We start from the raw sequence: 25,470 nt of genomic DNA, 5'->3' as shown, positions 1-25,470 counted from the left end.
TAAAAAAAATAGTGGTGATAAAAAATTTTGCAGCACAAGAAATATCTTCATCTGGGTTTTTGTATATAGAATTAGCTTTTATCTTTGGAATTTCAATTTAAAATTCAAACATGCCTCCATAAAATAAATCCTGTCCAAATAATGTAAATAGATTTTTAACAATAGCAAGTAATATTTCAGAGAACTTCTATTATGCTGAGAGCAACTTAAAGGAAACCTAAACTGGTAATGATCTCAAGTAGGTCTTGATTTAGTCACTGAATCTTATTTACCTTCTACCTAAAGTAGTAGAAGAGATCTGAAATTGAAGAAGGCCTGTGCATTTATCATCACCTTAGCCAACAGTCTTAGCCATGAATATTTGACAGGTTTCCCTGTGTCTGTCCAATGTCTAGCATTATTTGCCTCCATATGCAAATACACTGCTGGGTCAAGCTATCCACACTCAATAGGTTGTAAGAATGACAACGGATTTGGAGTATTGATTTTACTATACTATGAGTATTAATATACTAAGAACTATTGGAACCTTTTTAGTGCAGTAACAGTTGCCTTTGTGTTCTTAGATTTAGGATGCCCCAATTTGGACCTACATTGCAATTTCTCAACTGATATCCTAGATTGATGCTTACTTTGTCTTTCTCAATTTTTTTTTTTTAAATTTAAGTTTAGTGTGTTAGAAATATTAGGGCTTAAGATAAGCAATATATTATTCTATCAAGGCTCTCTCCTTGTGATTACTTCTATCAAAGAAGTAATACATGAAGACAGAAGAAAATGTGACTGATTTTACAAAAGTATGTTTATAGGAAAGTTTTCAAGGCCACAGCTCTTTTGCTGAGGCAAGAACATTTGTATTTACAACACAAATCGGGAACACCTACATGTTTTTCTGCATAACAGAACATGTTTCTCTTGGCACAAAGTTTCAATCTCATATTTGAATAGAAATCTATAAATAAGTCATCCTCAGTGCTTGGCCAGAGGGCATTTAGTTTTGTTTAAAGTAAACCAGTGAGGCATATGTGACAGTATGAGATATCTGACAGCTCTTTCCCTTTACACACGCATGCAAACTTACCGTCGGAAGCCTTCTTCAGCTCAGTGTTCAGTTTTTCCTTGTCTTCTACTAGTTTTTTATTTTCAGTTTCCAAAATGTGTTCTTCAGCACTGTCCTTTTTTAGCACCTATTATAAGAGTTACAAGAAAAAATAAGCTTAGATTGCAACAGTTGGATATTTTTTAAAATAAATTTAAATTATTAGTCTTTATTAAGTTGTCATTTTAAGTATTTAATATCTTTTATAAAGTGCTTTTATTAATAGAAATTTGATAGTTAGCAAACACACATTTTGTGACGCTAGAGAGATAGCTCAGCTGTTAAGGTACATATACTTTTAGAGAGGACCTGAGTCTGATTCCCAGCATCAATGCGGGGCTGCTCAAAACTCCCTATAAATCTAGCTCCAGGGGAATCCAATGCCCCTGACCTCGGTGGGCAACTGCATATATTCATATAACCACACACATTCACAAGGACACACATAGACATAAAACTATTCTTCTAAATTATTTGTTATAGCTGGAAGATGGTGACATACATACATACATACATTTATTTATTTATTATAATATGTAAGTACACTGTAGCTGTCTTCAGACACATCAGAAGAGGGTACCAGATCTCATTACAGATGGTTGTGAGCCACCATGTGGTTGCTGGGAATTGAACTCAGGACCTCTGGAAGAGCAGTCAATGCTCTTAACAGTTGAGCCATCTCTCCAGCCTGGCACATACCTTTAATCCCAGTACTTGGGCCTAGAGGCAGTAGGATCTCTGTGAGTTTCAGGCAAGCCTATTCTAGAGAGCAAGTTCCAGGATAGCTGGAGCTACACAGAGAAACCCTGTCTCAAACAAAACAAAACAAAACAAAACAAAACAAAACAAAACAAAACACAAGATTTGCTCTTATTATGGATAATGTCTCTGAGATGAAAGTAAGAGTTTCTGATTGGCCTATAATTAGAATTATATTTTAAAATTCAATGTGACTGTCTTCTTTGGAATGATTTTTATGTACAAATCATCATGCTATAGTTATATTATTTTGTCCATTGGAAACTAATTTTTACACATGGAAGTATGTAAGAATATAATGTTGCCAGGATAAAGATGGGTAAATGGGAAATGGCAGGGTGATCTCAGGGGAGGAAAGTTCTGGTTTTCATTAAACAACACCAAATTAATTTTTTAATGTAGTTGATAATTTAAAATGCTCTTTATATTTCAAAATCTAATCTGGATATAACAATGTCTGCAACTTATCTTCTCTAGGTAAGAACAATATACAGATCTGAACAGTAAAGTAACAGACAAAAAACATTATAGAACAAAAATTTCTCAACTTCCAAGAGGTTCCCAGGAGAGGACATTAGCCAAAATACCCAATAAAGGTAAGATAGAACCTGTAGACACTATATCCAGCGGATAGGCATGGTTCCTGGTTGAGGGATGGGACCACCTACCATCTCGAAAATAATAATCCATAATTCCTCCTGTTAAAAGGAAACACGGGGGACAAAGAGTGGAGCATAGTCTGAAGGAAAGGCATCTAGAGACTGCCCCACCTAGGGAATTATCCCATCTGCAGACACCAAACCAGACACTATTGCTGATGCCAAGAAGTACCTGCTGACAGGAGCCTGGTATAGCTGTTCCCTGAGAGTCTCTGCCAGAGCCTGACAAATACAGAAGCAGATGCTCTCAGCCAAACATTGGACTGAACGTGGGGACCCCAATGGAGGAGCTGGCAAGGACTGAAGGAGCTAAAGGGGTTTACAGCCCCACTGGACGAATCACAATATCAATCAACCAGACCCCCGAGAGCTCCCAGGGACTAAACCACCAACCAAAGAAGATACATGGAGGGACCCATCCAACTGCATATGTAGCAGAGGATGGCTTTGTTGGGAATCAATGGGAGGAGAGGCCCTTGGTCCTGTAAAGGCTCGATGCCCCAGTGTAGGGGGATGCTAGGGTGCGAAGGTTGGAGTGGTTGGGCGGGTAGGGGAGCACCCTCATAGAGGCAGGAGGTCAGGGGGAGGAGACAGGGGCTTTGTGTGTGTTTGTGTGAAAACTGGGAAGGGGGATAACATTTGAAGTGTAAATAAATATAATAACCAATATAAAATATGAAAATAATTCCTAACTTGCATGCCTAGAAAGAAATCACCACTGTTACTATAAATTAGAAACAGAATAAAAGAAACATAAAATACCTAAGTTACAAAGAAAGATGAATTGTATTTTAAATATAAGAGAGCTAGGGGATAGTTCAGTCAGTAAAGTGTTATCACACCGAGTTCGATCCATAAAACCCACGTAAGGAAACAGGCTTGGTAAAGCCTGCCTGTACTGGGTAGATAGGAGGAATCTGGACACTACTTGGCCAATCAGCCTAGCTTATTCTAGGAGCTCTAGGCCAATAAGAGATCTTGTCTCAAAAACAAGTGAACAGTACCCGAAGAATGAACCTGAGGTTGACCTCTTCTGACTTCTATGCTCATGTGCATACACATGTACATGGACTAGTATCTCTCTCCTCTATATACATACAACATAAATAGAAAATAAATGTATGTATTCACAAGCATGGGATAGTAGACTAAATATAGTGGCAGCAGCTTAGTTCTGATAGCTTCCATGGTAAAAAAAAAAATGGTGATTTAAAATTTTCTATACTAGAGTGATTCATTTTCTATCATTAGTGGGTGATTTACCAGACAAAACTCACAAAATCTAGTGAGCAATGAGTGGATGCAAACATCTAGCATGCAAGAAACTGTAAGAGATGAAATGAAGAGAAAGATGGTCTATAGTCTTTGTTTGGTAGCTTTCATATGATGGAAAGGAAAAACAGGTCCAGCAAAGCTACAAGAACAACATGGTGCCCATGTTGGAGTAGGATAGGAGCAGGCAGCTCAGAGGAAGAATTAAAGCTCCAATCAACATACTATCTTAACACCTTCGAAGAGATGGAGGACCGAAGCACAGTCTGAAACAGAAAGGCCATGGGACCCTTTAGAATCAAAAAAGTTGCCTCTAAAAAAGCAGAGTGAGAATTTCTCCAAGCCTCTTTTAATTTGTTGCTTACTTCAAGTTCAGAACAATTTTAGCCTAGAAAAGAAGAGACAGAATAGATTTAAAAACACAAAGCTTACTTTGGACAATTACCACAGTGAGGGTGATTACAAAATTGGGAAGGAACCACTGAGCTGCAGGAATGTCTACAGTGACTGCTTGAATTATGCTGCCGACTTGGAAAAGCTGGATGTGTGGCAGTCTTGTAAATAAGCTTTCATTACTGCACCTGTAAAACTGCTCCAATTTATTATTTTTAATTCATGCTGGAAAAAGACCAAGAGGTCTGGAATCTGCAACTCCACAGCTCCCAGCTACAAGAGCACAAGTCTTCACTACCCCACCCCCTCTCATCCACCTCAGGAAACAGGTGAGAGTAAAGGTCACCAAGACATGAAGCTTCGTGCTGCCATTTTGAAGCAGTTCAGTTAAGATTAACTGATGGCAAGCCATGAATGTGTACATCAGAATGAGATGATGAGGCAGGAGGATTGTAATTTCTCTCTCTTTCTCTTTTTTAAGAATGTATTTATTTTTATGTGTACGAGTATTTGTGTACCCTGTGTCCTGGTGCCCATGGAGGCCAGAGAGGGTATCAGATAGCCTGGAACTAGAGTTACAGATGGTTGTGAGCCACTGTGTGGGTTCTGGAAACTGAACTCAGGTTCCTATGGAAGAGCAGCAAGTGCTCTTAATCACAGAGCCAGCATCTCTCCAGCCGAATATTTGTGATTTCAAGGACAGTCTGGGCTGCTTAAAGAGAATCTGCCTTGAAAAACAAAGGAAAGGTTAACTGTTCTTTCATAATTATCTCATTTCTTTAACTGAATTATTTATAAAGAAATGGGCCTTGGGCACCAAAGAAGCATCACTTTCATAGGACAGCACAGGAGTAGAGGGGACAAAATATATAATTGTAAATGTGGGGGCTACAGTCAGGCTGCATGGCCTCAAACTTCCTGTATTGTATCTTTGTTTTTTTAATTACCCTTTCCCTGTTTTCTCAGCTATAAAATGCAGACAATACAACCTCATGGGATTGTTTAAGAATTAAAAGAGTTAATATCTTACTGTGAAACACTTAAAGTCACAGTTGGCATAGAGTTAACTATTATGTATCGGCACAGAACCTTGAAATTCAGAACCTATGAGGTGGCTTGCCCTAGGTCACACCGCTAATTACTGTAGTGGTGAAATTATCACCCAATTCAAAGTTTCTGAATCTCAGGATTATATGTTTTCTGCAGGAAAATATTCTTCCTATATGCAATACAAAGGTATTTTAGCAATTTTATCATTCTTTCACTATTTTTCAAAGCCCACAAAAAATAAAAAAGCATTTTTACATTCTTGTCTATGTCTTTTATTGGTTACATTCACATTAGTTAGACTCTGAGAACTAACAGGATTTATCCAGTTTACAAACTTCCTTCTCACATCTACTAGCTTTCGTGTAGTATATCTGATAATCTTCTGCACTGGTGCCTCTTCTGATGATCTAGGATCACTGACTGAATCCCATCTACATAGCAATCAGGGAATCAGAACAGCATGGAATCAAAGGGGGAATAAAAGACAAATTGTGGGAGGTCCAGGAATCGGCAAGCAGGTAATAAATTTCCTACCAGGAGTGACTGACTGGCTTTGAAAATAATTCCGAAGGAAGAGTTCTAAAGTTCTCTTGAAGTGATGTTTTGAAGGACAGGGCTAATTAAACTCTGTTATTTATGATGTACATGTGAAAAATATTTTATAAAAAATATAAAAGTATTGTCCACTTACAGTTCAAGACTAGGAGGAAAACAAGTAAAAGGGGGTGTGTACCACAATGGTGGTTACAATGCAGTCCTCTAAGATGATGGGACAATTTCAAAGTACTAGAGATAGATGAAAGCCTTTCAGAGAATACAGAGCGGAGGCTTTTGAACGGAATCATCATACATTAGATAGATGAAAATAGATCAAAAGGTCGGAAACCAAGCAAACAACATTAAAGTATAAAATGAAATTGACTGTGCTGTAAAGAAACCAAAAAGTACACTTATTACGAGCTTTTTAGTACAGATCCTACCTACATCTTGATTTCTAGAAAGCAATATTACTTTAAGAGGAAGTACAGAAGACATCAGGGAATCAATTAATGCTTTTCCAAATCAGAATAAACCTGTGAGATGCTCAGTGGGGAAAAGCACTTGCTATGTGCACCTGGCGATCTGAGTTCAACACCTAGAACTCATGTAACCATGGAGCAGGAGAGCTAATTCCTAACTACACGTAGACTGTGGCATGCCCACCCTCTCCATAGATCATGCACACACCACAATATTTTTTTAAAAGAACAAAACAAAGTAAAACGTAAATTGTTTTAACATGCTGTTTCCATAAAAGATGCTTGTAACAACCTGCTCATAAAGAAGCATTTTTTTGTTTTGTTTTGTTTTGGTTTTTTTTTGGATTTGGTTTTTTTTTCGAGACAGGGTTTCTCTGTATAGCCCTGGCTGTCCTGGAACTCACTCTGTCCTGGCCTCAAACTCAGAGACCTGCCTGCCTCTGTCTCCCAGAGTGCTGGGATTACAGGCGTGCACCACCACAGCCTGGCTATAAAGAAGCATTTTTAAAAATTCTGTTTCTATGAAAGGATGTCTTTCCTTCCTTTTTATTACCATCTAAGTGAAACAAATGTTGTTGTAATATGTAAAACAGAAGTTCTGAATAGGAGGCAATGAGATTTATGAACTCACAGAACTCTACTGGTCACTTGACAGTTGCCTGGCCTCCATCTAACGGCAGGTGGTGCTTGCTGGCAGGTTTTTTTTTTTTTTTTTTTTTTTTTTTCAGAATTCCAGGTCAGATTTATTGTAAACAGGATAACCCTAGGACCCCACCACATCAGCCATGTCACAGGCTCTTACACATTGATTGATTAAAAAGTCTCTGGCAACTCATGACTTTTCCACACATCTCACTTGCAAAACTTGAGTGCACGCAGTCTCTGGGTAGTAGTATGTCATGAGTACACTACTGTTCAAGGACCACAGCCTGGACCCACTGAGGTGAACCGGTTAGGATGCCAAGTGACACTCGGGAGCTCTGAAACCACGCACAGGTTCAAGGAAGGAGCCCAAGGTTTTATGTTTTTTATCATCAATGTGGCCTTAACTGAAGAAGGGTTATCACATGTTGAGGATATAATTTTGCACATGTTTCAATACATGCAGAAGCTACGTGCAGAAGGACCTTAAGAATGGGTCTTCCAAGAGTGCAAGGACTTGACTGCTGTTGTTTTTAGGTTTAAAGATAGACTAAGAGGCATCTAAGATTACAGGAAAATTGCATTATTATCCCCTAAATGCAGTGCTCACAGCTGGAAGAATTTAGACCCGACTTGATAGACATGGTTCTTGATAAACTCAGAGCAGACAGTGTCCAGGTGGCAATAGTTTCCAAATCATATGATGGGAAAGCTGACTGCGCAGAGCAGTGGTACAGAACGCAGTACGAGCAAGAAGCTATCCCAGAGGATGTCATTCAGAAATGGCAAAATGCTGACCTGAATGGAAAATTTAAACTTCCAACAAAGAATGAATTTATTCCCACAAATTCTGAGATTTTGTCATTAGAAAAAGATGCAACACCATACCCTGCTCTTTATTAAGGATATAGCCACAAGTAAGCTGTGGTTCAAACAAGGTGATAAATTTTTCTTGCCGAAAGCTTGTCTCAACTTTGAATTTTTCAGCCCATTTGCTTATGTGGACCCCTTGCACTGAAACATGGCCTATTTGTACCTTGGGCTTCTTAAAGACTCACTCAACGAGTATGCATCTGCAGCAGAGCTGGCAGGCCTGAGCTATGACCTCCAAATACCATCTGTGGGACGTATCTCTCAGTGAAAGGTTACAGTGATAAACAGCCAATTTTGCTAAAGAAGATCACAGAGAAAAGGCTATTTTTGAGATAGGTAAAGATTTGAGATTATCAAGGTCTTTTTTTAAAGGCTGGGCTTTAAGACTGAGCTCAGGTTCAAATCTCAGTGGGACTTTTCTGTTACCTTGAGGCAAAAAGTTGTTGGGGCTGGAGAGATGGCTCAGCAGTTAAGAGCACTGGTTGGCCTTCCAGAGGGCCTGAGTTCAATTCCCAGCAACCACATAGTGGCTCACAATCTTGGCCCTCTTCTAGCATGCAGGTACACATGCAGATACTCACACATTAAAAAAAAAAAAAGAAAACTCTTAAGAAAAAAAGACTGAGCTCAGGGTTTTCAGGGTCTACTACTGAATATGGCATTAATTTAACATGAAGACATTATTTCTTTAGTTTATAATAGAGAAATAATCTCAATGCATGATTATAAAAATCTTTCCTCAGAAAAAGGAGGAAAGATTGTGTTTTCTTCCTTTCTTTCCTTCTTTCTTTCCTTTCTTTCTTTCTTTTCCTTCCTCTCTTTCTTCCTCTCTTTCTTCCTCTCTTTCTTTCTTTCTTTCTTTCTTTCTTTCTTTCTTTCTTTCTTTCTTTTTCTTTCTTTCTTTTTCTTTCTTTCTTTCCTTCCTTCCTTCCTTCCTTCCTTCCTTCCTTCCTTCCTTCCTTCCTTCCTTCCTTTTTTTTGCAAACAGAGCAAGCTTCAATATTTGACAGACACACACATTCCCTGGATATCAGAAGACATAAGCAACATAAGCAATTGTAAAAAAGACTAAAAATTATGTAAAATCATCAATGTAGTTTCAATAATTTCTCTCTACTTCACGTAAAGCAAACCATACTTTAACTGAAAGAGAAATGGACACAGAAAATTATGAAGATTTAATTTCGGTTATGAAGTAAAATTAATGGTAATAAAGGACTTCAAATTTGTAATTCAAGAATGGCTATAAGGGGCCATATTCTGGGTTCAACAGGGTCACTGTAATCTTCACCTCACAGTATCTGTGGTTACTTGCACTGGGCCTGCACAAGATTGGCCCTTGATAACAGTCAGATGGCCATAGGGCCCCACTCCTCCCTGCTGAACTACTGACTACTAAGAGATCACTAAGAGATTCTGGAATAGGGGAGTAATTGTCATTAGACTAAGCTACAATGGAGAGTTCCAAATCCATGGTCACAGAAAGCCTTAGTTAAATTCAGTGCATCACAAAACACCAATGGATGACGTAGAAAGGGGACAAAGGTACGGGGGGGCCAGAGAGTTGGGATGGGTGGGAAGGGACGATGGGTGGGAAGGGACACGGGGGTGGGGGGGAGCAGGGGTAAGAGTAACCAGAATGGACTATATACATGTATGAAATGGTTTAAGAAGAGATTCAATTACCAAAACCTATTAAAATATGCATGCTCCTATTGTCCTCTGAGAGGCTCCACTCAGCAGCTGACTCAGACAGATGCAGACACCCACAGCCAAATAGTAGATGGAGCTTGGGGACTCTTATGGAAGAATAGAAGGAAGGATTGCTGGCCCTGAAGGGGATAGGAATTCCACAGGAAGACCAACAGAGTCAACTAACCTGGACCCTCGGGACTCTCAGTCTGAACCACCAACCAAACCAAACATGCATAGGCTGGACCTAGGCCTCTCTGCACATTTGTAGCAGATGTGCAGCACAGTCTTCATGTGGGTCCTTAACAACTTAAACTAGAAACAGCTTAAACAGGGGCTATCCCAAAAGCTGACTGTACTTGGGATGTATTCTACTAGCTGGGCTGCCTTGTTTGGACTCAGGGAGAAGAAGCGCCTGGCCTTTTGGCTAGAGACTTGAAGTGCTAGGGTGGGGCGGGTGGGGTGGGGTGGGGTGGGGTGGGGGGGTGGGGTGGGGGTAGGGTGGGGGTGGGGGAGGAGCTACTCAGGGAGACCCCCCACCCACTCAGAGGAGAAAAGGAAAGGGGAGGATTGTGGGAGGGGGTGACTGTGAGTGGGAATATGAAGTGAATTAGTAAAAAAAACATTAAATTAAAAAAAGTTTATGTATGCTCCCACAGTTCATAGAAACAGGACCACTGGTATTTAATTTGTATTGAGGGAAAGTGTGGAAGCAACAACCCTAAAGAAGAGTAATCAGTCAGGTAGTGATGGCACACATTTTTAACCTAGCATGCAGGAGGCAGATGGGTAGGAAGATCTCTGAGTTCAAGGCCAGCCTCATCTACAGGGGGTCTCTCCAAAACACAACAAACAACAACAAAAGTAATCACTCCTTAGATCAATGCTATGGTCTGTCACTTTCTCCTGATAAATTATGAAAACACTACTTTTGATGCTAAAAATAGTACATTTTTCCTTGTGAACATTAATAGCATTTACATGATTTTTATAAAGAAAATTAAATACCAATTTTAGTTTTTCATTCTCTTCCATGAATTTCTTGGCAGCCTTATTGGTATTTTCTGCTTGAATTTTAAGCACTCCTTTGTTTGATATTTCTTTTGCCAGCTGAGTAATAAGCGTAACCAGACGTCTCAACACTCTGAGGAAAAAAAAACAAAAACCAAATGAAGTTCAGAATAATACGTAATGAGATTAATCATCAGGAACTCTGACTTTAACACAAATAGCCATTGTTAAATAACTCCTGTTGGGTCTACAGACATGGTGGTGGAGGCAACATTTAAATGGGTCATTTCCTTTTTGCTATCCAAGTCTGTCAATAAACAAGCTGGGCTTCACTCCTTTGCATCCTCTGTTAGAAGACAAGCATTAGAATTCAGAGCTGGAGAGCTGCCCCATCCCTGGCCAGCTGCAGCTTTGGGAAAGCTAGCTGAGGCAGCGCTAGAGAGCTCACTCTGCTGGTGCAGGGCAGGAGAGCTAGCTGGCCAACCAACTCAGCTACCTCCCTCCCAGGCCCAAATCCAAGAGCTTTGAGTTGGCTCACCCCAATAGCCACCCCATCTATGATCTGTTGATCACAGATGTGTGAAGGGATGGGCCCTGCAGATCCAAAGCTGCAGGATCTCCATGACACAGGGTGACGAGAAGATATCCAAGAGGCGTGCATGTGAGGATCCAGAGGCTCAAACTAGAGCAGTCATTACGATGAACATTTGCATGTAAAGATGTGTGAACAAAAGGGCATACTGCATGACACACTGCGACACACTAAAGTTTCCACTACAAGATTTCTTTTTATTCTATCTTCTTTTCTTTGTGTGTGTTGGGGTGGGGGACGAGGAGGTTGCAAGGGTAGAGGACAGAAATGAACACGCAGATGCAGGAATATCTCACAGCTCCTTGCACACAATGTTATTCCCTTTTATAAGCCATTGGCCTAAAGTAGTCAAATGAAACTTTAATTAATTTGCTTTTTCAAGACAGGGTTTCTCTGCATATCCCTGGCTGTCCTGGAACTCACTCCCTAGACTGGACAAGCATTAACCTCAGAGATCTGCCTGCCTCTGCCTTCTGAGTACTGGGATTAAAGGTGTGTGCCACCACTGTCCTCTGGATGGTATTGCAAGGCCAGCAAGAAAATCTTCATTTTTTTTTAAAACTTTGCAGTTTAAAGATCATTTTAGCTAACATGGTGGCTAACAACCATCTGTAATGGGATCCGATGCCCTCTTCTGGTGTGTCTGAAGACAGCTACAGTGTACTCATATACATAAAAATAAATAAATAATTCTTTTAAAAAAAGATCATTTTATAAGGGGTCACAAGTGCAAAAAAAAAAAAAAAGAATATTGACATGTTTACAAATAACCCTCACTGTTAGGTATTAAAATTAATCCCTTCAATTATTCTTTCAGCAGCTATTTTCTAAGGAACTACTGTGTTAGGTATTAGGGCCATAGCTGAAAATGAACTTAGTTCCTGCCTTTAAGTTTAAGTCCTAGTTGGAGATTTTTTAAAAATTTTTATGTGTTTATTTATTTTTGTTGTTTTCAAGACAGGGTCTGACTATATAGCTCTGGCTGTTCAGGAACTCACTATGTAGACTAGATTGGCCTCAAACTCACAGAGACCTGCTTGCCTCTGCCTGAATCCCGAGTACTGGCTTCTAGTTGGAGACATAAGCAGTATTTAATTGCAATTGTGAATGGCACTAGAAGTTGAAGTCAGAACTTAAGAGAAGACCTGCATACTTGGAGGAAGTGATGGCCACAGGCCTTCTTTGAGAAAGAGCTAAAAGATAAGTAAAAGTTAAACAAAAAATGGAAGGCCAGGTATGGTCAGTTTAGCCTTTAAACCAACACCTAAGAAGCAGAGGTCTCAGATATCTGTGAGTTCAAGGTCAGCCTGGTTTATAGAAAAGGTTTTAGGCCAGCCAGGGTTTCCTAGTGAGACCCTGTCTCAAAAAGAAAACTAACAGGGCTTCAGCTTCCCAAGTCCTTCCCTACCACCTTGCTTTGCAGAGGGTCTTTATCTCTGTGTGCCTGCTGAATTTATGTTTCCTCATCTCCAATGACTGTTCTTCAAACACCAGAAAAACAAACAAACAAATATTGGGAGGAGGGAAGAGTATTCTAGAATAGCTTGTAGGATGATTCAAGTGGGAAGGACAGAGATATTTCACAAACAATAACTATTTTTTAAAAGAACGTCTAGAGAAGCAAAGTGGGAATGAGATGTGCTGCATGCACTGGAGAATCCTGGAAGTCAGCAGCACTCAAGGCCGCCTGCAGCCAGCACATCTACAAACTGTAGCTCGCCCTCCCCTTATTTTTGAGATTGTAATTTAATTACATGTCTCCTTCCCTTTCTTCCCTCCAAACCCTCCCATATTATCTTTGCCAATTCTCCTTCAAATCCATGCCTTCCTCCCTGCCTTTTTACTAATTGTTATTGCATCTACATACATACATACATACATACATACATACATACATACATATTCCTAAATATAGCCTGTTCAGTCCGTATAATGATACCTGGATGTATGTTTTCAGGACTGAACATTTGACACTGGAAAACCAATTCACGGGCTCTTCCCTTCTAAAGGCCACGTCTTCCATTCCAAGCTTTCTTTAGTGTAACTGAGATTTGTTACCTGAGTATATCATTTGCATTCTTTTATGAAGATATCAATGAAAATATCTTAGGGTAAGTGGAAAAAACAAAGGGGAATCCTAGGAGTGATACAACTGTGCTTGTACATTTTTTTTTTTTTTACTTACAGCCAAAAAAATAATGAGAATCCAGAAATATACAGATTTCTTTGAGACCTGAAGAGCCTCATCTGTGTGTGCTCAAAGACACCAGGTCTGCTGGCTGAGTTCTTCTCCACGACATCTGTGGATGAATACTTCTTTACTTCTCTCACAGCATCTGTTACAAGACACAGAACGCTACTTTTGGCTTTTAAGAAAGCAATTGTTTTTAAACAGGAAGGAGTTGTAGAATAACCTAGGAGCCTTTTAAATAATGGACTTTAGATATGCCTATCTTTTTGTCTATCCCTCTTTAGTACCTGACAGGGTATTGTGCTCGAAGATGAAAGTTGGTAAATGGATAGTAGTGGCAATTTATGAATCACTTCTATAGCATTTTAAAATCATTCCTCTGGGGCTTACTAATCATCTTACTGTCAAGTCTTGATCCACTGTGAAATATTATCTCTTACTCTTTCCATTTCTATGCATGACTAAAATTCAACTTGCTGTCAGGAACAGATACAATCCTGTCTCTCTTAAAGTGTCAACATCCTATTATACTCACTATTACTTTACATAATTGAGACTTCAGAACTATTTCATTGCATTGAAATTTCTATTTGCACAAACTAGTTACATGAGATTCAGAGTATGCTGCATTTACTTCCCAATAGTTCACAGGCACTGTCTCTGAATCATGCCACATTTCTATCACTCCAATAAAATCCCAACAAAGTGTTGCACAATAATAAGGTTTCATTTTATCACCTCACATTTGTATGCCGTTTCTTTGTCTGAAAATCTTTATTTCCAACATCATTAGGCATTCTAGCTCATTTGCTGTATGTTGCAACATACACAAAGGTAGTTTTTTGTGTTGTTTGTTGTTTTTTCAGATAGTGTTTCACTGTGTAGCTCTGCCTGTCCTGGAACTCACTATGTAGGTCAAGCTGGCCTTGAACTCACAGAGATCCACCTGCTTCTACCTTCCAAGCACAAGGATTAAAGGCATGTGCCATCATTGCCCGGCTGGATAACTAATTTTTGCACATGGATTCTCTGGCAGCTGTGTGGTAACATTTTCTGCCTTGGAGATGGAGTTCCCAGAGTCCATAGAGGTAAGAATAAAGTGAACAGACATGCAGGGATGGAGAGGGCAGCTCAATCACTATACTAGCCCTTCCTTGGAGTCTGGCTTCCTCTTTTACCCGCACCTCCTATTTCATTAGAAAATCTTCCTTCCAATCTTCCTTCCTTCCTTCCTTCCTTCCTTCCTTCCTTCCTTCCTTCCTTCCTTCCTTCCTTCCTCCCTTCCTTCCTTCCCTTCTTTCTTGCTCAAGCGAATGCAAGCTGGTTTCGGAAAATATAGCCAAAAGAGCCTGCCATGGCTCTCTCTTCTTACACAGGCAGGTGAGAGCTTTCAGCAGACATTTTGATGCCTCTTAAAGAGTTGAGATTATTTCTTATTCTTTTGTCAAAGTAAGAGAGACAGAATGCCATTCCAAAGTTATTCAGGTAGTTGGTGGCTCAGTAATGATGAGTTTTCTTTACTTCTTCACTATTTTATTATGTTGTTATACGGACAGAGAGTCAGAGCACAATACTAACAATACCATGACAAATACTGACATTTTCAAGTAAAATACAAGTCCACTTAAAACTTGATACAACTTCCTTCTTGGAGTTTTGCTGTGTTGTTTTTGAAACAGGGCCTCACTATATAGCTCTGGCTGTCCTTGAATTCACAGAGATCTATCTCCTAGGTTCTGTTTCTACCCCGAGTGCCACCACACCAAGCTTCCCTTCTGGTTTTTAACAATTCTATACTCTTTCACAGTACACACTCTCACTTTTATAAAGAGGACCAACTCCATTTCAAAGGTTGGTGTTGGGAACATAACACATTTTTGCATAAAACAACATCAAACACAGTGGTGAAGGTTCCAAGTTGGTACCAGTAAACCCACTTAGCCCACACCATGAGAGTTAGGAGGAAGGTACTAGGGAGAACATTTTGCAATGTATATTAAAAGCTAAAATAGCAAGGAGTGACATTTGCAAGAAGTGGGTAGGTAATCTTAGACAAGTCACTTCATCTTGCTGGGGTCAGTCATTTCTGAAAGAACACCACGGTGATTATGAAGGCTTGTGGAACTTCTGCTTTGGAAACCTTAAAGCTCTATTTTTAATGTATGAAGTATCGTTACCATGAACATTGCTAATCTGCTGAAAAACTCATTCAAGCTGCATATTTTCTGTAAAATGCTTCAGACATGCTTGGATTTAGACTTTTTGCTGCTGTTGTTAAGAATTTTGAAATTTCTATGTTTTAAATATTACTCAAATGTAAACATGAAATCCACTTACATTTTATACATACTTTATAGATGTAAGCCTGAAGTTAATTTCAGAAAATATCTTTACTGTTCTTGGATTTAGACTGTAATCTATCACACACAGTGAGGGGTGGAATTTTCTACCTGTGCCAGCATGCTCGTGCAAAAATGTTCTCAATTCTTTAGATTCAAAATTTTAAATTTAGGATTTTTAGTTAGGGATGCTCAATATGTCTAGTACACATCTATTATACTGTCAAATGAATTCAAACTTTGAAGAATTTGTCATATTTGCTTTGTTTTTCAGGACAAAGTCTCATTGATATCAGCCCCCCACTAAGTATTTCAGCATGTATCTTCTCAGACATATTCCTATGTAAAAACTATTAGTAACTTTCTTCTTTTTAATCCAAGGGACAGACAACAAACATTTTAGGCAAAAGGATAGGCAATGGATGTTTTTAGGACTTACTAGCTACAATATTAAACTCTGGAGTTATCCTTGGAAATAGGCTTAGACCATGTGGTATTTGAATAGGTATTGTATGCAGAAACTCATGTGTTTGAATGTTTGGCCCATAAAGAGTGGCACTACTAGGAGGTGTGGCCTTATTGGAGGAGGTGTGGCCTTGCTGGAGGAAGTGTGTCACTATGGAGGTAGGCTTTGAGGTCTCCCATGTTCAAGCTACACCTAGTATGTATGGCACCCAAGTCTCCTGCTGACTTTAGATCAAGATGTAGAACTCTCAGCTCCTTCTCCAGCACTATGCCTGCCTGGATGCTGCCATGCTTCCCACCATGATGATAATGGACTAAACCTCTGAAACTGTAAGCCAGCCCCAATTAAATGTTTTCCTTTGTAAGAGTTGCCTTGGTCATAGTGTCTCTTCGCAGCAATGAAACCCTAACTAAGGCAGACCATGCAAAAGCAAGAATAATGACATTTCAATAAAACTGTATCTACAGATATAGGCTTCTGAACTATAAAGATGCTATACAATACTGCTATCACAACTAAAGCAAAAATTTAATATTACCTAATAATCATTTAATATTAAAAAAATTAGCAGTAGCCACTAAAACTGTTGCTTTTAATCAGATTTCAGTGAAGACTCACACTTGTCTAAGAATATCTTAAGAGACTATTATTTCATTCGTGTGTTGTATAAAAGCCAAGCTCCTGGGTGCCCAGGACAACACTATAACAAAACTATAATTGTCAGTCATTTGCCAACTTGAAAGAAGGCCACTTATTGCATTTAAACTTTAAAGTAACCTTAAAGAGGTTAAGAATCACTGCACCTGAAATTTTGAGTATATAAAATAGTACCAAATATTTATCAAAATAGCCATAATTACCTTAATATTAATACATAAATAGTCTTTCAATATATCAATAACATCAACTTAACTCAAAATCCAGGTAATTTATTGATAAGAACTGGATTCAAAGGAGGAATGTAGCTAGTACTTACCTAGAAACAGTACAATCAATAGTATTATAATGGTAAGAAAAGCTTTGTTCCAAAAACTTGCAATCTTACTCCAGACACGAAATGAAAAGATCTTGTGCCATCTGTAAAGCAATACAATTAGATAGATAAGTAAACAAACAAACAACAAACAAACCAAGAGCAGGTCTTGAAATGTTTTACAATACTGAAATAATATTTGGATAAAATATTATTGGCAAAAATTAAAGACATTTTACTTTTACAAGTTGTTCATCCTCTTTCAGGACATAACAACTCATGAAATAGAAAATAATTATTTTTAATTAAATACTATGATATTTTGTGGTTTAAATATTCTAAAGTGAAAATAACTTTTGTTTTTGACTTTGTTTTTGTTTTTTCAAGACAGGGTTTCTCTGTGTAGCGCCGGTCATTCTGGAACTCTAGACTAGGGTGGCCATGAACCCAAGAGTCAGGCCTGCCTCTGCATTCTTAGTGGTGGGATTAAAGGTGTGTGCCATCACTGCCCAACTGAAAATGACTTTTAAAGTAAAAGTTAGGGCAGGCTGACTGGCTCACTGGAGCTCTAAGTATCTGCCCGCTTTCGCCTCACCAGCAGGGGTTATCAACCTCTGCTGCACACCTGGTTTTCCCCACAGATTTTAGGAGGCAAACTAAGGGTTTCCATCTCATGTGGCAAGCAACTTACCTTTGAACTATCTCACCAGCCCCAAAGAAAATTCTTAAACTGTCACATTTTGGATGAAAGCTACTTCTTTTTCCCTAGTTAGAGAACTGTCTCAGAAAAGATGGAAGTCTTTTGATCTAACAATTAGGAACATCTACTTCTCTGTTTATTAGATACAATGTCTTGCTGTGTGGAACTCACCAAAGCTGCTTCTGAAGTTGCAATCCTTTTGCTTCAGCCTGCAAAGTGCTGCAGGTTCAAGCATGCACGATCATGTTTGGCTTCTGCAAGTTTATTTTTATGCGATGTGTGCTTCTATCATCTATACTAAGTAAAATAATTTCTTTAACCAAAAAGGAATCTAAAATGACTGAGATATGGCAAATATGCAAGATGAAAAAAATCCTCAAATTTTTATGCCAAACCAATTTACACATGTAAATACTCATATAATTTATCCATTACCTAGGTCAAGGTCTGAACACAGAGGAACTGAGATGAGGAAATAGTCTAGACAGATTGAGCAGTGTAAGCAAAGCCACGGACACAAGAAATGAGTTAAATACAAGTGGCTGAGTAATCCATCCTGTAATGGGAAAGGTGTCAAACGTGAACCTAAGTATTTTAAATTCATAATACATTGGGTCAAAAGGAGGTATGAAGGTAATTAGTATGTGAATATACTTCACAAACACAACTGAAAATTGTCACTTTAAGATATGACAAATTAGCTGGGCGGTGGTGGTGCACGCCTGTAATCCCAGCACTCTGGGAGGCAGAGGCAGGCACATTTCTGAGTTTGAGGCCAGCCTGGTCTACAGAGTGAATTCCAGGACAGCCAGGGCTATACAGAGAAACCCTGTCTCGAAAAAACCAAATCCAAAAAACCAAAAAAAAAAAAAAAAAAAAAAAAAAAAGATATGACAAATTATTAATTTATTCAACTTCAAGTTGAAGGGGAGAAGACAGCTACAGGTGAATCAGTTTTTTTTTCCGCATTGATGACCAAATTCAAAGCATTTTCATAGGCACTATTTAAATTTAACATTATAAACATTTTTTTTCAAGGAATATAAATGGTAATAGCTTGGTGTAGGCCCAAATGTAAAGTCGTTTACTTCTTCAAGAGAGTCAATAAAAGAGTGAATGTAGCAACCTCCTAGAAGGGCCATTGAGGAGTTGGACTGAATTTAAGAGCATATAATAGCTAATTATTGAGTTGATGTATTACTGGTTGGAACACATGCACTACCTCGTCTAATTATCACAACACTATAATAAGTCCACACTACTATTACCAGGAAAACTGACCAGAGAAGGTAAAGAATTTCTCAAGGTCATACAGTAACATGCCGTTAAATGGAAACTGTTATTCTGAGCATGTATGTACCTTTGACCACTTCAATGCAGGAGAAGACTAGACAGACTAATGAAGACTTGGGAGATTATGGTTGACATACACACTGTGGATAAACACATGGAGGGGCACAGATGATTCCTGTGCATATGTACCACATGTTCTTACATGAAAATATTCATATCTCATGTGTGCCTATTCACCTAATAGATTTCATCTAGTAGCTACTAGATCAGGATGGGTTAAAAAAAAAAAAGAAGAAGAAAGAGACTGGTCTATAAATCCTCCTGATCACATTTTATTTCAAATCTCTAAGCCTTGTTTATAAATCTGTTGTGCATAAAAAAAGTGACTTCTTGAATATGTAAGACTGTCACAAGTAATATCAAAAAGCAAAACATGTCTGCTTTTGAAACCTGAGGTAGAAAGAACAGGGACAGCATTGTCTGAGAGTAAGCTAAGGATCTTATCTGCAGTCTGACACAGACCAGTTAGGTGACTTAGGTTATAGGTTTCTGGCCTTCAGCGTGTGATCTATGGAACCCACGGTTGGTGGAAAGAACTTGGTATACCCCTTCTACAGTATGATTTACTGCTTCTTGTAAGGGAGGAAAAGGCGATGGTGTGGAGACTAGCATAGAGATGAGTTGAAATCCAAGCAGACGAGGAGTTTTAAGTTTTTGAGACTGCTTGGACCCTGAGCCAGTCCATTCTATTGCCCCAAGTGAACATTTCTGCACACACCCTTCTATTTCACCGCTTAAGTTCTCACTGCTTAAGTTCAAGACAGTTGGGGGGGGAGGGGAAGGGGAGAAAGGAAGTGGGGAGGAGGAGGAGAGAACAGAGAGAGGAAGGGGAGGGGGAGGGGAGAAAGGAAGAGGAGGAGGAGGGGAGGAGGGGGAGGGAGGGAGAGAGAAAGAGAGAGAGAACATACAGAACATGTCCAAGGCATAACCACAGCTTTATTATACCTGCAATCAAGACCAAAAAGACTAGGTTCTTTTAAAAAAGGAGGTGAAAAATCTATTTGTACACATAATCAAGCTCTATATACAGTAGTATTTTAATAGTGACCAGATAGCAAATTTGAGTTTCATTTAAAAAGACTACATTTTATATAATTGACTCTCAAACTTTTAATTATCCATTTATTGCATGTATGTATGTATGTATGTATGTATCATGTCTTTATGTGCATGCATGTGTGTTTCTGGGCATCCCGGGGTGGAAGTGTGGAGGTCAGAAAACAACTTTGTGAAGTCATTCCACTTCCACCAGGTGGTTTCCTGGTATCGAACTGAAATTCCCTCCCTTGGTTTGCAAGCGCCCTTTACCTACTGAGCCACCCCGCAGGCCCTCTCAAAACTTTCTAACCTTACAAAAAAGCATCACACGCGGCAGCCTGCAGAAGCTAGTCAAACATTTGGTACTGTTAAGGATCTGAAGGTTTCCTACCTCTGAGGAGGAATAAAGGGCAGACAGAAGATTAAAATGAGTCCTATTTCAGCATAAAGAAAGCTGGCAACCGCCGCCCATTGGATTGTCATCGCTTTTTTTTTTTTATCTTCACACCTACACAGAGAAAGATTTCAATTTTAAACAAGGGTGAACGGCCAGACACGCGGCGTGGGGCCTGCTGGGAGTTCGCCGAACTCCGTGTGACGAGGCAGTGCGCCCGACGGCCCCGCAGGCTCTCCCCCGCCCCGAGGAGGCCCGGGCGGGTGGACGCCGCGGCCCGAGCGGCCAAACGCGTGGTCAGCGGGCCCGCCCGCCCGTCCGTCCGTCCCCGCCCGTCAGGCTTACCCGCCGCCGGTCCCTCCGCGTGCCCCGCCGCCCGTCTGCGCGCGCACGTCCCACGCCGCCGGGAGCGCGCCGAGCCCGGCTGAGGTCACACTGGCGCGACCGCGCTTCCCACGGCCGTTGTTTCCTGGTGCGCGGTGTGCGGGGACCGAGGCTCCTTCACGCGGGCTCCGTATCCCCGCGAAGGGCCGCCTCGATGCGGCTGATGCAGGAGGACCGGAGCCGGGAGCTCTAGGGTGGCAACCTGCCTCCCTGCCCCTGACTGAACTCAATTTAAGTTAAGGCCCCGGCCTGGGGGTTGTGGAGCATTTCGGTCTTGAGATGGCAGAATGAGTTTCGCGTGTGGTCTTCCTTGTTAATCGGTAGGACCAGGCAACTTGACGGAGCTGTTTGAAAACGGCATGGCTAACTCCTTTACCTAACCATATTCCCTTAGGTAACTAGATAGGCCCCAGAAGCCATTGAGGGTGGACTCCCTGTGGTTGGTTAACTTTGCATTCCACCTCTGGTTTCCCTGGTGACACTGGGAAGAAAAACCTAACAACTGCCTCTCCTTAAGCTTTCTGGTCAATTCCTGTAATAGCCCTGCTCTATATGGAGACGTGACATCCCGATCTGAGCCAAAGATAGCATTACATACTATTGTCTCCTCCCTTAAGATGGACAGGAGTCCACTACCCAGGAAATCGGATTCACTTGGAGACGTGTTAAAGAGGTGGGAAGGATAATTATTCCATTAGTAAGATGCAGCACGTATACATCCCAAGATGGCTCTCCTTGATGGAGCTTCCGTCTGCCGTGTGGCTGTAGCAGGATTGTTTGGTTTTCTGTGGTCTAATTCAGAAAAGTCAAGCACCGGCCTTTGTTTTTCTGTAGTGAATGGCCAAAAAGCCTTAGCATGCTTTACGCTGATATTGGGCTTTCTCTGGATGCCTGGCTGCTCCTGTAACTGCCTGGTAGACCTCCATTTCTGAACAAGGCAGTATTATTGGACCCTTTATGCCCAGAGGTGTAACTTTTGTCCCTTTCTGCTTTCCATCCCCTTAGCTACCCTGTTCGTTTGCTATTTCAAAACAATAGAATTGTCCTCTAAAAACGCATAGGCATTCTTTTATTAACAAGACTAAGAATCCAAGGGAACTCCAAATGTGGAGACTTGACTTCCCGATCCAAATACTTCCAGGTTTTCAACACATGTGAATCCACTTAAAATATACATATATTTCAATCTTTGCAAATCTCAGGCATGTAACACAAAGTAGAGCAGGATAGAAAGGAAAAAATTTAAAGTGACTTAGGAAAGCAAAGGAGCCTTTAGGAGTGGTAGAAGCCTCATGCCCACTGAGAGTCAAGAATTCCAGCAGTGATGGAATTACAACCAAATTTTGCAGTGATGATTGGCTACCTACTCCTTTATGAATAAATTTTAAATTATTATAAAATGACAGTGAACTATGCTTAAAGCCTGACTATATCTGAGTTCTATGGCCTTTCCTCTTTACAAGCTGTAAACATTTTTTTTTTTGGGGGGGGGGGTCTCTCACAAACCTTCCAGTTTTATGGTAGAAGACTTGACCTAAACTCTTGTGCAACCTTTGTTTTGCTTTTACCTTACCATCCGATGCACTTTAGAACCACACTGATCTCATTTACTGAAGAGAGTAATTTTCAGAAGGTTCGAAATCCTCTCTAAGGCTCTTGTGGCTGTTGCTAAGACGCGCAGTCATGACTTTTGAGCAGCCTGTGCTCACCTGGGTTTGTATTGTCTTTTTGCTAAGTGTGTTATAAATGTCTATGCCTAAATCTATGCTAAGATCTTTAAAACATTGTTTTTGCATGTGTGTACATGTACATATGGAGGCCAAAGGTGGGTCTCACATGTCTTCCTCATTGCTTGCCCACTTTTTCTGGCGAGGCATTCTTACTGGAAGCTTCTTATGACTACATGAGACTTCAGCTCACAAATAATAAACTCCAATTCTGCTTCATACTAAGTCCCTGAAATTATTTATTTATTTATTTATTTATTTATTTATTTTTTAATTTATTGATATATTTATTTACATTTCAAATGATTTCCCCTTTTATAGACCCCCAAGGTCCCTGAAATCCTTTCTTCCCTTTTCTTTTCTTTTTTGGTGGCACAGTCAAGAATTCCTGTTTTACCCAAGTAGAGGTCTCTGAAAAAAATTTTCACCGTGGGGTTACATCTCAGCTCTTACTCTCTTTACTGCTAACACAGTGTGCTATAGAATAAAATTATATTGGGAACGTTACATGCTAAATAAGTAAGTGCAGAATATAGAATACATTTCAGGGTTGGGCCATTTGCTTAGTGGTAGTGCCTGCCTAGCATACGTGAGGCTTTAAGTTCAATCCCCAGGGCAAAACACCCCCCTCCCCCGAAAACAAATCTTCCACAGTTAAGTGAATGCTTTTAAGAACTCATCTGATCATAAGTAGCAGGAAGAAAAATGCCAGCTGAACTTAGCACAGAAGGCTGGGATCCGCTCCTCCATGCTCGTTTCCCACTCCAACTCACTCAGATGAAACTACTGAACGGTAGTGGTGTTCATTCACTTCAGAGTTAATGTGCAAATGCCAGAAGGAAGACCTCACTTGTGCATTCATTTCAACTAAAACCAGTTCTCTTTAAAACTGAGTAAACTGAAAGGTGAGAGCACAGCACAGGACCAAGAAAACATAGCAGCACAATGCTCATGTTAAAATTGATTCATGGTCTCAACAGCTCGAAGGGAAGAGTTTTACACAATTCTCCATAGTCTTCCTGGTTTTGGCATCCAGTAATATTTTAATACTGAACTTTTATTTTATCCAGAGACTTCTTGTCATCTACATTCTTCATTAAGAAAAGCTGCTAGCAACATCGACCCATAAAAATATCATGAAAAACTATAAAATTTAGTTTTTATTTTAAATTAAAATTAAAAAATTTTAACTATGATGGAGGAACAGGGGAAGGGAAGAGGGCTTATGGGACTTGCGGGGAGTGGGGACCCAGAAAAGGGGAAATCATTTGAAATGTTAATAAAGGATACATTGAATAAAAAAAAGAAAAAAATTTTAAACTATGTACGATGTGTATTGTGTGTATGTGTAAGGGTACTGTGTATGCTATAGCATATGTATAGAGGTCAGAGGACAATTCAGTGGAGTTGGTTTTCTCTTTGCATCTTTACACAAGTTATGGGGATCAAACTCAGGTCATCAGTATTACTCTGCAAGGGGCTTCACCTGCTGATCATTTTGGCTGGTTTTAAATACACAATCATTCATTTACACATTAGCTACCATATTCTTCATATGTAAGATGTAGAAGGCTGCAATTGCTTTCTTTTTATATACCAGAATTCTGAATCTTTTAAGTGAGAGATTCAGGGACCCTCTTCTCTCTCTCTTGGGTGCTGGCCTAGTGGTAAGCCTTGTTTAAAAAATCTTAAAATCACCATTTAGGACAAGTCCTTAAAAAACAATTGTTTTGGTGTTTGTGTAAATAACAATGCCAGGTGATACTATAATCAGCCTTTCTCGCCCAGCTCAGAGGGAAGCATTCCTAGTGGCCTGGGAAAGGGGCTCCTGTGCCCAGGGGAACAGCAATGGTAACATAATCAACTGAGTTCTTACTTGCATGGTCTCCCACTGTTGATGCAAACACTCCGTCTCTGGCCATATGAAAATGCAGTTTGGCTTCCTTTTCAAGCAGTTTGGAAGAAAGTCTTTTGTGCTTTCATCTCTGGGAAAGCAACATTAGGACCAATAAAAGGCTTGAATGGCTTTCTTGTCCACTTTTGTATGTGTGTTCATATGCCTTTTGTGGAAGTCAGAGGTCAATCTTGGATGTGGCTCTTTAGATATCCAACTAGTCTGGCTAGATCTGTCTTTGCCTCCTGATCGCTGGGATTACAAGTGTATGCCAATGCAAATGGATTATTTTTTAAAAAAAAAAAACTATGTGCATGTGTGAGTGCATACATGTATGTATGCGTATCACATGCATGCCTGGTGTGTGCCTAGAAGAGGGTGTTAGATCCCCTAGAACTGGAGTTACAGATGCTTGTGAGCCATGTAGGTACTGGAAACTGAAAGCAGGTACTCGGCAAGAGCAAGTTCTCTTAACTACTGAGCCATCTCTCCATCTGTGGCACCTGTATTTTTACATGGATGCTGGGAATCACATCTAGGACCTCAGGATTGTGCTATAAGCTCTTAACAACCTAGCTTTCTCCCCAGCCCTTTTTGCCCTCTGTTGATATCAATCCATGGTCAAATGGGCTGAACTTACACATGGTAGGTGTGATGACAGTGCAGTTGTGGCAGTGGAGCTTGGGAGCAGCTTTGCCGTCTTTAGGAAACACAGGTTTCAAGGCAGCAAGAGGAGGAGGAGTTGTTCTTCCTGTGGGGGCAGTCACAGCAGAAAGAGGTAGCTGAACAGTTGGGCACAGGGACCAGGGCAGATATAAGAACAGTAGAATCAGGTGCGAGAGGGTGAAAAGAGGCTGGAAAATTTGGAGAGAAGCAGCAAGTCCTGGCAGCTCGTAGAGTTCCAGAGAGCTGCCAAATCTCAGTGGCCAAAGATCTTAGTCATAGGGGCC

The 25,470-nt window shown here is 40.1% G+C and overlaps 1 protein-coding gene across 1 annotated transcript in view; it reads right to left on the bottom strand.

Moving 5' to 3' along the window:
* The window catches only part of Bcap29 (B cell receptor associated protein 29), a 42,954-nt gene extending 21,913 nt beyond the window's left edge, over window positions 1–21,041 (bottom strand). Inside the window, exons 1-6 of the mRNA XM_052185993.1 lie at window positions 20,861–21,041; window positions 20,513–20,629; window positions 17,034–17,134; window positions 13,247–13,397; window positions 10,467–10,602; window positions 1,082–1,187 (exon numbers count right to left, since the gene is read on the bottom strand). Of these exons, the coding sequence (XP_052041953.1) occupies window positions 1,082–1,187; window positions 10,467–10,602; window positions 13,247–13,397; window positions 17,034–17,134; window positions 20,513–20,604 (586 nt within the window). The 5' untranslated portion in view covers window positions 20,605–20,629; window positions 20,861–21,041. The remainder of the gene's footprint in view (window positions 1–1,081; window positions 1,188–10,466; window positions 10,603–13,246; window positions 13,398–17,033; window positions 17,135–20,512; window positions 20,630–20,860) is intronic.
* Window positions 21,042–25,470: the final 4,429 nt, after the last annotated feature.

This window comes from Apodemus sylvaticus, chromosome 6, assembly GCF_947179515.1.
Source record: "Apodemus sylvaticus chromosome 6, mApoSyl1.1, whole genome shotgun sequence".
NCBI classification, from domain to species: domain Eukaryota; kingdom Metazoa; phylum Chordata; class Mammalia; order Rodentia; family Muridae; genus Apodemus; species Apodemus sylvaticus.
The sequence above is the reverse complement of the archived record's forward strand: the minus strand, read 5'-3'. Positions and strand labels throughout refer to the sequence as shown.